The sequence below is a fragment of the Microtus ochrogaster genome (genome assembly GCF_000317375.1).
Source record: "Microtus ochrogaster isolate Prairie Vole_2 chromosome 14 unlocalized genomic scaffold, MicOch1.0 chr14_random_1, whole genome shotgun sequence".
NCBI classification, from domain to species: domain Eukaryota; kingdom Metazoa; phylum Chordata; class Mammalia; order Rodentia; family Cricetidae; genus Microtus; species Microtus ochrogaster.
The window spans coordinates 33903589-33919293 of NW_004949096.1; the positions used below are offsets into that span (position 1 = coordinate 33903589).

General features: G+C 44.5%; 1 protein-coding gene across 4 annotated transcripts in view; it reads right to left on the reverse strand.

The window, feature by feature from the left end:
• The window catches only part of Fbn1 (fibrillin 1), a 206219-nt gene that overhangs the window by 161079 nt on the left and 29435 nt on the right, over positions 1-15705 (reverse strand). For all 4 annotated transcript variants that reach the window (XM_005364396.3, XM_026787734.1, XM_026787736.1 and 1 more), the window contains 2 exons: positions 6509-6604; positions 3143-3238 (listed from right to left, as the gene is read on the reverse strand). In XM_005364396.3, the coding sequence (XP_005364453.1) occupies positions 3143-3238; positions 6509-6604 (192 nt within the window). The remainder of the gene's footprint in view (positions 1-3142; positions 3239-6508; positions 6605-15705) is intronic.

Below are 15705 nucleotides of genomic sequence, written 5' to 3' on the forward strand. Positions count from 1 at the left end.
AGCCTTAATTTTTAATATTTAGTGATTATTAGTATATATCCCTAATAATTATTATTAATAAAAATATTAAATATTATAATTAAATATAGTTTTTATTATTATGCTTTCTGAGGTAGGGTCTGAGGTCATCCAGGCTGATCTTGAACTCACTGTGTAGCCAAGGTTGGCATAAAACTGGTAAAGAATGTTAAGCTATCCAAACACAAGCAACCAACACTGACTTACTTCTAGAACATACTGTTCATATCCACTGGTATATCTCTAGATCTCCTGAAGATGTTAGACTAACCCAGTTCACGTCCATGGGTCATAGAGTGTGCATGGCGCACTAAGGATATTGAACCCATAGTTGCTCCTGAGGCTGCACTCCAGTGGAGGAAAAATCAATCTGTAGTTTCATTATAATTTAGTTAAGTGCCATTATTGGGGGTAGGAGGGGCACGGAAAGAGAGAGAGAGAGAGAGAGAGAGAGAGAGAGAGAGAGAGAGAGAGAGAGAGAGAACATAGCTGGAATAAAAGGTTCCCAGAAGTTTATTTCCAAACACAAAATGCCTCATCTCAATTAAAAACTCAACACAACTAACCTGTGTTTTAACTCCAACTCATCAAGAGAAGTTGCCCCTCCTTCAACATGGACATTCATCTACCGTTCATGAAATCACAAACACAGAATTGGCAAAAGAACTTAGGACCCCACTCTTTAAAATCATGACTTTCAGAAAATAGTGGAGAGTCAGTAAATAAAAAAAGCATTCTGCAATCAAAAAGGCACCTCTTCTTCCCCTGTGACAAGAGAAAGGGGGTCCATTTCTCCCTTCCCTCACTGAAGGTCAGTGCTGTGTTCCCAGGAGAACAATGGTGGCTGATATCTAGGGGAAACCCACTTCTCCTCCCTACCTCCACGTCCACCAGTGTCTGGAATGCTGCCACAGCCACTACTACTCTGTGACCAGATCCTTCCACACCTAAATGAAGGCTACTTAAACAAACTTGGAAACTCTACATCAAAATATACCATTTTGATTAGGAATTTAGTAACTTCATATATCCGTGCCATTTCTTCATCTTTGACAAACATCAAATCTTTGACGTCGTAATGGGCATGGGTCAGCAGCCCGCCTTCCTTCAGGCTGCCAGCATCAGCACCTCCCACTACAGGAGCCAATTTTTCTTTGCAGTCAACTACTGACCACTGTGTTCAAAGGATGTTTATTATATCAATTAGCTCTCCAAAACAAATTAAACTCAGGAACGGCGTTTAAAGAGTTCGCTTCACTGCCACTATGCCACACGTCAACAGTTTTAACCTACAGCATCTTCACCGAGCAAACAGTAGGGCCACGGAAGGCTACTACCTATTACAGATCGTCCTCTAAGGATGCCACTGGGTGTGTATTAGCTCCAGAGCAATGGTGTGCAAGTGCAAGTTACAAAGGGAAGCCATTTAAACAAAGACTCCCAAAGGACGCCAAGACGTGGCACAGCAGTGATGCCAATTACAAATGGCACAGCACTACTCTGGGTGGCCTGAAGAAACCCTATACGGTTTATCCAGCAATCACAGACGCTGGCCTAGAGTCGCTTGTCAAAACATACCATCAGTCTATTAGAAAATGACCAAATTTAGGTCAACATGGACAAGTTGAAAAGAATAAAGAACTTCTCACATACCACAGTGCTCTTTGTTTCTCTCAGCGGCACGGTTTAAGAGGCACACCAACCACACAATACTTAATCTCTGTTTTCCATCTCAGAATAAGATCTTTATACAACTTCGGAGAAAGGAAATCATTATAATTTTGAAAAGTTCTGAGGGATTTTCTTTTGTTTCCATTGTTCAGGGGGACAGGGTTTCTCTACATAGCACTGACTGTCTGGAACTTTTATTATGACACTCTGACCTCAGACTCACACAGATCAACCTACCTCTGCCTCCTAAGCGCTGTGGTTAAAGGGCCGGCTTTATGGTCACCATGCCTGGCACCTGAGGAATTTTCAGTTGTGATTTCATATGGCACAAACGTTTTAACCTTCACTAAAAAGCCAAGAATGGGGTTAGGGGTAAGAGCATTTGTTATGCAAGCAAGAATCACTGAGTTCAAATCTCCAGTCACCATATAAAAAGTGGGCATGGTTGAGCTTGCCTGTGACCCCAGCACCACAGGGAAGAGAAAGGAAGATCCTGGGAACTCACCGACCAGTCAGTCAAGCCAAAACAGTGAGCTTTGTGCTCAAGGAGAGACCCAAACTCCATTGCATAAGGTGGAAAAGAAGATAGGGAGACACCAATATCACCTTCTGGTCTCCACATGTATAACATGTGGTGTGCACATATGTATACATACAATATATAATAAATGAACAGACAATTTTTTTTAATTATAGAGACAAAATTATTAGCAAAGCCAGTGTTCATTAAGAATAGTACACATTCCTGCATAACTAAATATCATATTTCATCAATAGCTAGACAAAGCTGGCAGAAATTTTCTTTTAATTTATAGCAGCAGCAAGCATTGAATTTGAAAACAGAAAATCCAGATTCAAATGAAAGTTTATTGATACTTGTTTGACCTCGAGGCCATCCCCAGACATCTTGGACATCTCTGAGCTTTGGTCTTTGTGTAGGCGAAGATGAGCATGGTGGTTGTCCCCACTTCCTGGGATGCACTGACTGTGTGGTCATGAGCATGCTCTCAGCAGACCCAAGGAACCCCTGCAGTGAACTGTGAGCTCCAAGGCTGTCATTTCAGCTCCCACCAGGGCCAATTGTCCTTCATGTGTGATTTTTCACTCTAAATGTTTCCCTATCTATGTGCGTGCTTGAGGGGAATCATATCTCCAATTTACCCGGATCGTGTGAAGGTCGATATTTTACCTTTATGGGAAACTGTCCTCTTTGTATCTCAGTGGCCACCTTCTTACGCACAAACTAGTGGAATACCACATCCCAATACCGAGAACTGCTGGGTGGCACACAAACTCAGAGCCACTCTCTTGGCCTCCTGGAGATGTCCTCAGTGACAATTCAGGAGTCTTAATGCTCAGCCAGCCACCTTCAGGAAGTAGCTCCATACTGAATGAAGGTATAAGCCAGTAGCAGACTAGTCACCTTTACAGAAATCACTCGAAATCACTTTACCTCTTTCACACTGCGGTCCAGTAAAGCCGTAGGTGCATGCACACCGATTTGGGGCCACACACCTCCCTCCGTTGAGACATCCACTTTCACAGACAGCTGCAAGACAAGGAGAGAAAGTCTCACAATACCGCCTGTGGACCCCCCAGAAAGGGGGACTACCCGGTGTTTGCTTTGAACAGACTCCCCCAGTTGCAGATCCTCAGAGGAAGCTCCCAAACGGTGACTCTGTACCTGGGTTACTCTTACTGTCTCATCTCGGGCACCCCTGAGTAAGGCTTTCAGTTCTGCATCTGCAGTGGAGGTTTCTAACTGGCTTCACCGGATGTAAACTGCATGTGAACAAGCGGACCCTTGTTCATGATTAACGTTTAATTTTGAGAGGGCTCCTCTGAGGAGCAACAATGCCCCTGCTGAGGGCACCATTAACTGTGAGTGACCAGATGTTAATGCTGAGATTCAGCCATTTCCGCACGATAATTATGATCCATCTGAGTGTTGCAACAAGATCTAAGACTCTACTGGTGGGGCCAAGTCCTGAAAAACTTGTATAGGAGCATGGTAGTTGTCCCTCTCCAATAAGAAAGAGTTTAAGCACTGGCATGGTCCTCCCTGCACCATTTCCTCTAGCTCCTGCATGCATTACCTCATCATAAGCATCTTCACGGGTTGTGGCTACTTCCCTGTGCTGGCTAGCTTGTGTCAATGTGACACAAACTAGAGTTATCTGGGAAGAGGAGCCTTAATTTAGAAGAATGCCACCAACAGATTGCCTATAGGCAAGTCTGTAGGGAATTTTCTTGATTCAGGACTGATATGGAAGCACCCAGCTCACTGTGGGCAATGGCATCCCTGGACAGGTAGTTCTGGTCGCTATAAGAAAGCAGACTGGACAAGCCATAGAGGGGAAGCCAGATTGCAGTGTTCCTGCATGGGCTCTGCTTCAGTTTGTGCCTCCAGTTCCTGTCTTGAGTTCCTGCCTTGACTTCCTGTGCAGAAATCTAAAATCCATCCCTTCATATTCCTCCTTCCTCTCCCTGTCATTCTCCACCGGGTTTTGTTTTGCTTTACTTTTTGGACCTAATAAGTCACTTGTTCATCTCATCATATCTTAGCATCTGCTCTGCCCCAGAAGGCCTGAACATACACACTTCATAGCGCCAGAAACTGAGACCCGATTCCCTTCATCACCATAAAAGTAGAGAAGGTTCTGGGTGTCTAGCACTCTCTTTTGCCTCTCAACTCATAGTCAGAGCAGAAGAGACAGATGGAAGGAGAAAGCAAAATGAGGAAGGGCTTAGGCCAACTCTCACATCTTACAGATGAGGAAGCTGAAATTTAAGGAAGGTTTTCCAGGTTGCGTTCATTGGCATCTGTCCATTCTGGGCTCAAGTCCATCAGGGAGAGATGCCTGGCAGATCTCCTGACTCCTTCCAAAGACCAGGGATGTCATGCCCACCTCTCCTTCTGCAGCCAGAGCCTTACAGTCCTTCCTGCTTTCCATTTTTTCCCCATTCAGAATGATGTAAGTCCTTGTCCGGTGAAGTGGATAAAACTGGTATTTCATAGCGTTAAACACACAGACTGTGGTGGGAGGCCACTGGGGCTCCAATCCCAACCCTGCTCATTACTGCCTGTGGATCATCAGAGAAATCACTGACATAATTGAGCCCTGACTTCCGAGTCATTAGAGGCAATATAGAGAGCTTCCAACTCAAACAGTTGTTATAGTAAATCCGTACAGGTTGAGTTTTTGTTACATTTTATCGACTGACTGACTAAGTAAGAGAGTCAGCAGGTGCTCACACACCACAACACACATGTGGAGAGGTCAGAGAACAGCATGAGGAAGTTGGTTCCTTCTTTCCATCAAGTGGGCACTGAACTCAGGACACTAGATCTGGTGGCAAATGCTTTTACAGAAAGCATCCTTGAACCAGCCCCAAGAATGTAGCTTTAAAATGTACCTGGCACATCATAAGGTGGAGTTAGTAACTCAGTAGGTATAGCTCACTGTTATTTTGTGTTCTCATTACTTTTTTCTGTCTAACTTGTAAAGAACAGTAAACCTATAAAAAAACTTGGCCCATGGCTTCCTGTCTGACTTTTTCTCTCCCATCGCCTGTCTCCACAGGTCATCTCTAGCATTAACAAAGCCCTGCTCTAATCCACGCCCCATGCTATGTCCTGATCCAGGGCTTCAACACACACTGGGCTTTTTGCTTAAAAGACTTATAACCCGTCACCTGATGGGTGAACCCTACGTATCCCTCGGGACAGGACCCGAGAGTCACCTGAGCTGCCTCGACTCTCTCTGCTACACAAAACCCAATGTTCTTAACACATAGCAGAGTGGTGTAATCACCAGCCATGATATAAATGTTGGTGTATTTATATGACCATTTCCCATCATAGGAAACATACATACAATGGCAAGACTCCAAACAAGATGCATAATTACCATTTTATTATATAAACATGTATATAATGGAGCTTAATACAACCGGGGAAGAATCAATGACATGAAAGCATTGATAATAAAATATTTAGTATAAAAGATGTTGGGCCTAGAAGGGACATTTGGATCATAGAATTATAGATTGTTTTATTGTTGTTAGCATTGAACTTCCCCAGACTTTCTACAGGGTAAGTAGTCCACCCCAGAGTGATGAAAACGCTCGTGAGATGAGCTCTCATCCTATGCTGTGTGCAGGAGCTGGGAGGGTGCAGGCATGATTGATGGCACTCCTGGTGTCGATGGTGTCCGGCAAACTGGACATACATAGTAACCACTATGGAGCCGGAATCTATCTTGGGGAGCTAAAGAGAGGCAGGCATCACTAATCAATGCAAAGGAAGTGTTTGGAAAAAACGATGAGAATCGTTTTGAAATATTTTTGAGATGTTTCCTGAAAACGCAAGTAGAGACAGTCAGAAAACCAAGAGGTGGGTGCTTGGAACTAACGTTGGGCTTTCTTTTCGAAGAGATGTGAATGCTCTAAAATTGGCTTATGGTGATGGCTGCGCTGGTAGAGAAGCTGACATTCTGGAGCCCTACAATTTGAAAAGGTGGAGTGTGTGGTTTGTGGCTTAAATAACTGGCAAATACTTTTCTTAAAAAGAAGGAATCTGTACCTGCTTAAGGCTAAGGCTGGAGGCCGGGCAGGAGGTCAAGGCAAAGTAAAAGACAGTGAAGCAAACAGCTTCCTATGGATATCCAGGGTGGAACTCTGGCACTGTTTGGGGTTATCTGTCCATCTGTGAGGGTCCCTAGACAGCTGCAGAGATGTCCCGGCCATCACGGAAAACTCCTAGCACCTGTCTCCCCACGTCTACACAGGACCAGCATCCACCACAGGGAGTACTTACGTTGTCCACAGTGCGTGCCGACGTATCCCTTCTGGCAGAGACAGTGGTCATCGCTGCAGCTCCCTCCATTCATGCAGCGGATGTTACAGTGTTGGACTTGAAGAAAAAAAGAAGAATGATTTTGTTTAGCAATGCGCGTGCATTGATGGCAACATTTCACTAGAGCTGATTTGTAGCTATTTACCAAGAAAATAAAATAATTCATTGGTATGTATATATGCCATGCAGCTAGATAAAGGATCCTAATTATCAGAGCTCGCTATGTCGTGTAGAAAACCTTTTACAGTGCAATTTGATTTGTCTTGGTATTGGCTTTAATGGGGATAAATGACTTCCCTAATTCGGAGAACTCACATCTCAATGACATCTCTGTAATTTATCCCAATAAGAAAGGAGTACCCAAGTGATGACAGGTGACAAAGTTAAGGGGGCAGTGATTTGTATGAAAAGATTCAGAGTCCAAATTCCACCGGGTTTTGCCCCATTTGGGACGTAGAATGAAAGGGGCTACTAGACGCATTTAATGGATGCGTAGAGAGGGATTGGGGTGCTCATTGCATTGAACTCGGAAAGGGCTGCTCATTTAAACTGCAGTCTTTAGCTAAAGAGAATCGATCATTCAAATTCATAGGCCACACTCTCACCCACAGGAAGTGTGCATTCCCGAGCCCTAGACTATGTGCAGACACCATGAGAGCTGAGACAGTGACACACTCAAAAACGTGGAGTCTTAAACATGGCTGGTACACCCTCCTATGAGAGATTGCTAATAGTCGCAGGTAGGATACGCTCACTCCTCAAGCATGCAGGGTTTCTCTATTTCAGGAATTTGGACGGACTTATAGCACTTCCCCAAGGTCCAGCTGGTCCCTCCTCTCTAGAAGCAATAACCACCCTACCTAGAGAAGGTGAGGCTTGGCTAAGGAAATCGTGAGTCCTGTTGACACACCCCTACATAGAAGATTGTGGCTGGGCCCTGGAGGTTTGGCTTGCTCTGGCCTACCCTATGTGTGGGAGTCAATTCCCAAGGGAAAGGACTCAGTGGAGAACAGAGGACTTCTTATCTGTGCAGAAGCTGGAACCAAGGGCTGTCTTCCTGGAATGTGCAGGCCAGACCTTCTCCCCAGAATACAGCAGAGTCCTCCCTGCAGGAAGCCTCCTAAGTGAGAGGCCCTCAGGGCAGTCCTAGGAAGTGGCTACTTGACCACAGGGAGGACAAGGCCATTTGTCTATTCGCCACTAATACTCTGAGGTCAATCTAGCCTGACAGCAGGAAGAGGACAATTCAAACTCCTGTTCTTACTGCATCTCTTAGACACAAAGAGGAGAAGTCAAGTTGAAAGGGATCTCCTTTTCAAGACTATTTGCTCTTACTAGAATATCATGGAAGGTTCCATTTCTCCCGATCAAAAGACTCCTTCCTGCCTCTCAGCACTCAGGGCCTCTTCAGCAGGACCCCAGCACCCTTCAGAGCTCCTGGAACACACGCTCCTGACCCATGAACTGATCACTCGGCTAACATGTCTGATCTATTATGAGTCACACAAAATGCCAGGCACTGTGAGCTGGTGTCCTTGTGGAACCCCTCCTAACCTGCTTCTCTGTCCCTAAATCTTAGGGCCCAAACTGAAGGTCTCGTCAAGTCTCACTTGTCTCCAAGATTCTTTAACTGTTTCACCACTCCCTTGCTCTCTGTGGTGTCTGTTTTCTCCTCCCTCCCAAACCAGATGGAAGATGGCGAAGGTGAAGCCCTCTGCAAGGATGTGTGTACGTGCGCGTGCGTGCACTGTATGTGTGCATGCACGCGTGTATATGTGTGTGTATTTGCTTGTATATGTGTGTGCACGCACGAGTGCGTGTGTGTGTATGTGTGTGTACTTTCCTTGTTTATCCTTTCCCTGACTCATTTTTCTTGAGAGTAGGAAGTGCCGTGACTATGAATCATGCCCCTCAACGTGCCCAGAGCAGCACTGTTAGGCTGTTGCTACAAGTAATGGGCAACAGAAGCTGCACTTGCAGTTGGGGCTAAGAAGCTGCCCTATGTGTCCTAGGTGCTTACACAGCTCTAAGTAGATAATTATTCAAATATTTTATTTTTGTATCTACAAAAGCTAATAGCTCTCCCTTGAAGCACTGCTACAGACATCAGGGAAACCAATCTCACAAACGGCTATTTGAGGCTCCATTAAAACCTCACAGACAAATGCTTTTAACTCTAAAGCAATCTACAAGTACACAACGGAAAAACTGCGGCAAAAACTTTGGATACTACTCTAAGTGGGTCAGGAAATGGTGCACAATTGCTTTAAAATTTGGTGCTATGCTTAGTTCCATCCTATCTTAGAAAAACAGTGAGGATTGGGAAAAGGCAGGAAATGACGTCACCCTTAGAGCAAACTTGGTGCACAAACTGATTTCAATTCAAGTGGTTCATGCCAAGACCTGATTTCCATTCCCACATGAGCAACAAAGCCTCTTAGCCACTTCGATATTTCAAACAGAGAAAGGACAGAACTACCAGGGGCTTGCACGGTGGCTTCCCGGTTTCTCGTTCAAACTGCAAATCAGAACGAATTCTCCTTTTCAGGAAAAGTGATTGTGTGTACATTGAGATGTGACAGATCAAAAGCTTCCCTTGATATGGCTTTCGTTTCTTTAAACCCCCTTTTTCCAGTTAAAACTTTCCCAAACCACCCTAGGAGACTGGGAAGGCCAGAAGTCACTGTGATTGCAGTGGTCACACAGTCCCCTGGGCTGTGAGTCCTCGGGTACAGTGTACAAGCAAGGTCATCAGCAGAATGGAGGCCGCCGTCACTGCTGTATGTGGATGGGTCCTAGAGCTTAAATAAAAGGCATCCCCTTGGAAGTGGGAGTGAGCCTGGCCTAGGGACTTATTTCTGAAACACCACAGCACTTAAGGCTGAGGCTGGAGTATTTGCATGATTGTTTGTATATTCAAGGCCAGCCTGGGCCACACAGTAAATTTTGGTAACATACAGGCTGACACTTTGCCTCCAAAGTTATTTGGAAAGGTTGGCACAAACCCAGCATTTCTGTGAGAAAATAATAATAAAGAAGTAGATACTTGGCTTCACCTTTGCCACCCAAGCTGGAAACATTTCAGAGAAGGCAGACCCACAGACAGGTTTTCATTTGGATTGAATCCTACCAGTGGTGCCCAGTCTAAATTTACTCTCTGATTTAAACAGGAATTCCAGATGTTTCATAATTAGCAGACAAGAGTCTGTCTGATGAAAAAAAAAACAAAAACAAAAACAGCAAACACAAGTGAAAAGCAGAGTTCTCTTGCACCTATAGGATGCAAATATCCTTCACTGCATGTGACTAAACGCCCCCATGTCAGGACGCATGCCTAAACTCAGCCTGCATTGAGGTTTTACCAGAAACAGAATGCTAGGAGAATCTAAGCTTTCTTAGGAAAGCTGAGGCTGTCCGGTACAGTCAGATCCCCAGTGAGACCTTTCCACATCAGGATCCATATCCTAGAACTAACAGAAACTGTCGACATTTACCTGTACCCACAAAAGGTTCCTAATAGATTTTATATTCACTTTATAACCAGTCAGCCCTTCCCGTCATTCAACAAATCCCGACTGATCATTGTCCATGAAGAAGGTGGGAAGGAGAGAACACGAGCCTTTCTTCAGAAAGCACAGCACAAACCCAGTACAATGACTAACTCGAAAGGAATGGCACGCATGCACCACAGAGCAGAAGAGATGCCCGACTGACATTTGGCTCAGCATCTCAGCAATGACTCCTTCCGGAATGTACTAGGCTCTGAAGACCAGCCATCGTGTCTAGGCAGACTCAGCCAGCAGAGAGAGCAGCACTCAAGGTCAATTCCAAACCAGCAACTGTAGGCTGAATGTGTGTTTGAATTTCATCACTAGGCAAAGCACAAACAGGCAAATGACATAAAGCCAAGGAAAACCAGCCTACAGTTCATTGTCCCAGAGAACCTAGACAACCAACAAAGATGACCCTAAGAGAGACACACATGGACCTAATCTACATGGGAAGTAGGAAAAGACAAGATCTCCTGAGTAAATTGGAAGCATAGGGACCATGGGAAAAGGTAGAAGGGGAGGGGAGAGGAAGGGAGGGGAGCAGAGAAAAATATACAACCCAATAAAAAAATAAAAAATAATAAAATGTGGGTTAGATCAGTGGTTCTCAACCTCTCTATTGCTGTAATCCTTTAATACAAATACAGTTTCTCATATTCTGGTGACCACACACATACCATAAATTATTTCATTGCTATTTTATAACTATAATTGTGCTATTGTTACAAATTATAATGCAAATATTTGATTTGCAGGATATCTGATAGGTGACCCCTGTGAAAGGGTCATTCGACCCCCAAAAAGGTCACGAATTACAGGTTGAAACCACTGGGTTGGTCTGACAGCTCAGATATTATGAGTACTTGCTAGTTCTCCAGAGAACCTGAGTTTGGTTGCCAGTACCTATGTCAGGCAGCTCCCAACTACCTATAACTCCAGCTCCAGTAGAGCCACTGCCTTCTTCTGATCTCTGATGGTATCCACACACTGTGGCATATACGCATACAGATCCAAATATACATAAATAAAAATAAATCTTAAAAAAAAAAAAAAATAAAAATTGGAAATGTAAAAAAGGAAAAAAAAGAAGGGAGGGAGGGAAGGGGAAGAAAGGGAGGGAGAGAGGGAGGGAGGGAGGGTGGGTGAGCGAGACAGACCAGTTTCTATACTCTACACCTGAGACAACAATCCACTGCAGCGGCCTGAGTCACTGCAAGACAAGAAGGGATTTTATTTGGATAATTCCCTTAGGTGCACAAATATCCATGGGTGTCTACAGACACGCACAGCTTAGAACAGGATCAGAGTATATAATTACCTGAGCCAGAAAGGGTCCAGGAAATGACAGGTTGAGTGACAGCTGTGATGAGGTATTTCCATAAAGTCTGAGCCACAGCAAAACTGAATCTAACCTCAACCTCACACTTCACACAAAATGGACCTCCACTGAAATCACAGAGGTAGGTGTAAAACTATAAACGTTTAGAAACGAGTTAGAGAACATCTCTGTGATCTAGGGATAGGCAAAAGCATAAAACGGCAAAAGGAAGGCTGATAAATTAGAGTTCGCTAGCTTTGAAAACGTGCTTCGTGGAGGAGCCGATCCACCCCTGATGATGGGAAGGCAAACTCTGGAGAATGGCTTGCGGGGTAGTGTCTGCAGATCACACGTCTGACAGAGCTAGGATTTGGCACACACAACCCTTAAAACAGTAGTAAACAAGCAAGCTAAGAGCGTCTGGACACAAGTGAGCGTCTGGCAAAGACGTACAAAAGACAAATCAGAACATGAGAGGGTGATCAATAACTGAACACACAAAATGGTCCTCAACACCATTAGCCTTCAGGGAAATGCAAATTAAAAGCACAAAGAGATAACACTACAATCCCGACACTAATCAGAATAGCTGGATTGAAGTGCGGAAACCAAGTTGAGAGCTGGGGAGGACACAGAACCTAGGTCATTCATACGTGGTGGGGAGAACGGAAAACTGTGCAACTCACACCAGCTGGCTACCCAGTACCAAATGCTTGGCCCTAAAAACATACACACAGGTAATGTTATCCAGACTGAGCAGCTTGCATCTATGTATATAGGGAAATATATGTATTTATGTACATGCGTGTAACACTGACTAATGAAAAATGGGGCCATGAACTTGGAGGTGAGCAAGAAGGAGTTTATGGAAGGACTTGGAGGGAGGAAGGGAAAAGAAAATGATGTAATTGCATTATAATCTCAAAAAAAATAAAGGAAATAAAACTGAGCAATTGTCCAAAAATAGGTTGACAGTTCTTAAAAAGCTAAAACTGCAGCAGTCACACAACACAGAAATGGCTTCCTTCAGTGTGTGTGCGCACAAACACACACACACACACACACACACACACACACGCACACACACCAAACCCTAGCTGTTGAAAAAATGTAGGAGTCCTTCACCAGGAAAGCAGCTGTCCACTGTGGGTGGCACCATTCCCTTGCTAGGACTGAGGACCAAATAAGGATGGAGAAAGTGGGGCAGGCACAGGCATGCGTGCATTAGGTCATTGCTCTCTGCTCTTGACTGTGAATGGGACGTGGCAACTTACTCCAGGTGTCTAGATCCCCCGTGCCATGACAGACTGTAACCTGAGACTGTGAGCCAGAGAAATCCTTCCTCTAGGGTATTTTTTATTATAACAGTGGGAAAGAAAACTGAGACAGATGCTTCCAAAGAGGGCCAGGAGCCTGCTTACCCATTGTCACATGAGCGCCTTAAAGAGGGCAACAACTAAGGAAAAATACCCTTTTTTTCAGATGGGAAATCTTCTAGGGCAATTCTGATTTGCAATTCCCAGTTTCTAAAGCCATAAAATGAAGTTCCATGGTATTTAGTTACGGAAGCCTGAAGTATTTTTCTTTTTTAAAAAAAGATAAAATATTTGTTTAATTTTTATTTATGTGCATATGTGTGTGTGTGTGTGTGTGTGTGTCTGCCAGAGTAGCCCAGAAGAAAGTGTTGGCTCCCCTGGAGCTGGAGTGACAGACATTTGTGGGTCACCTGGTGAGTGTGCTAGAAAAAGAACTCAACAGGCCCTCCACAAGAACAGCCAGAGCTCCTAACCACCGGAGAAGCCCATCTCGCCAGCCCTCTGAAGAATTTGTTTGCCTATTTCTTTGCTTGTTTATTTATTTATTTATTTGTGTGGGTATTTGGTCTGCACCACAGAAACCAGACGGGGTGTCGGATCCCCTCAAGATGTTGTGAGTTATCATTATGGATGTTGAGAGCTGAACCCCAGTCCTCTGCAAGAGCGACAAGTGCTCTTAACCACTGAACCATCTCTGCAGCAGCCTGAAACACTCCCTTATCCTAGTTCTTATTAAAAGTTAATATATATTTACAAATGTTTGTGCATATGCATATTTAAAGGGAGTTGAAGTGAACTCCTTCGATAAACATTATAGGGCCTTATAAGAAGCAAAATTGCTCAGGATCCAAGCCTGACCTCAGAACCTTAAGCAGAGTCTTAAACAGAGCTGGGATCAAAATCCAGAAACAAATCAAAACAAAAAACCATGGCTTTGGCTTTGTCTAGCTAATCTTTCTGTTGCTTCTGTACCTAAGCGACCAGTGGCCACAGCTGTGCTAAGTTTAAGGGAAGCTGAGCCTTTGTGATCCCATGAGAATTTTACTGGCTGTCATTTGAAACTTGTAGGAAGATGTCTCCCTGTTCAGGTTCCACAGGGCACTGGAGTCAAGCACCACCTGCCAGAAGAGCTTCCTTCCACCCTTTCCTCAGTCAGATGAGAACAATAAGAGCTCAGAGGTCCACCCCATCACTTCATCACATGATAAGGAGAATTTTTTCATAGGCTGGAGTGCTGAAGTGTCGGAATTAGACCTTTCCAACTTGCAGTCTGTGGGCTGAATGTGTCCCAGGGTAGAGTTATTAATACAAGCAAATACATTTGTAAATGACATTATCCTATCACGTTGAATGGTTAGACACTGAAAACCGGTCCTTTTCATACAGGTAGCTGTATGAAAAACGACTCACTGATTGATGTTATCCCATTAGCGGGAGAGTTATCACATGATCTATATATGCTGATGAGTATCACAGGCTGGCCATACCTTCTGAAGCATAGCCCTCCTATTCCACTAAACATGGTGGAATAGGACAGAATGGAACTTAGGCCCAGCCTTAGCTACACTTAATTGTTTTAAACATTGCCATCTTTAATTTTTTAAGCTCTTATGACAATGTTAATTCTAAGAGAGTCCAAGATAATAATTTTTAAGACTCCATATACCTCAAAGACCTTGATGAAGTGATTGTTTTTTACTATATACTCCTCTGTTCTACACAAAGCTCTGGGGCTTTGCCCATCACCAGGCACCACGAACAGATCCAAAGTTTCCAGAAAAAGCACCATCTGCAGGGCCCAGACTCAAATCTCTAGCTGAAGTCTGGCCCAGGGTCTTACTGCTATGTCCCTTCCAACCTCAAGACTAGTTCAAGGCGTACCAGGACCACACAGACCTTGGTAAAGTCCTGTCCGTGTCTCATGGCTTTTGCTCACAGAGAAGTCGCGAGCACTCACGTGATCATTAGATTTTCCCTCTAGACACTCCGTTGTAACTTTAGCGCTAATCAGAAAAGAGGCTGGTCAAGGGGTAGGGCTTTGTTCCTGTTTTGAAAACCATACTCTTCCCAACACTGAGGCTGTCTCCCCTCGGTAGCAGTCTGGGTCTTTCTGGCAAGGCTAGAGATGTCCTGTATGATCCTGAAACTCCCATTGACTTCACCAACCTTTTTGTCCCTCCAGCTCAGGTGTCCTGGATTGGTAGACTCAGCTTGTACATGCAACACCAAGCTAAGATCAAGTAAGAATACACCGTGCTCAGTGTGTGGAGTGAGTGTTCCAGCCCTGGAACTACAGCTATCCTGATCTATGCTGCTTTATTTAGTATTGAGCTATCTTTAATTGGGTTCCAGCAGAAGCGGACAGTTTCAGCATAGGTGATTTGCTTAGGAGTGATGCCAGGAAGCATCACTGTGGGCTGAGGCTGGAATTAGAGGAAACAGCACATAATGAATCATAAGGAATCCAGCACATACTGGGAGCAGAGTAGCCAGAGCACTGGTCCAACAACCCCCTCCCCATCTGTCACTGATTGAAAGTGGATTCTGTGTCCACTGACCCCAAAGCCCGACCCACTCCCTCTGCTCTGGACCATCCCTAGACAGACAAATGTTGACCAAGCTTTCCAGCCAAGTTCATATGCTCTCCCTGTGAGTGCCAAGGTAAGTGGGCACTAAGATGGTCTGCTGGGTCAGCCAATTCATCTGAGCCAGCAACTGGGCTAATAAATTACACAGATTCACGTGAGGCCCCTCAGCAGATAGGAACCTTGACACACTGTAGTCTCTACTGGCACCAGACCCAAGAGACTATACTCACTCCACCCCAGTGACCCCCAAAACGTCCTCAAATGCAGAACAGCAGTAAGGAGAAGTGCATTGTCTCCCCCAGAAACTGCAAGTGAAATAGAAATACATATTTGTTTTGCCTTGGCAGTGGTTGGGATATCGAGGGCTGTTTATACAGGCATGAAC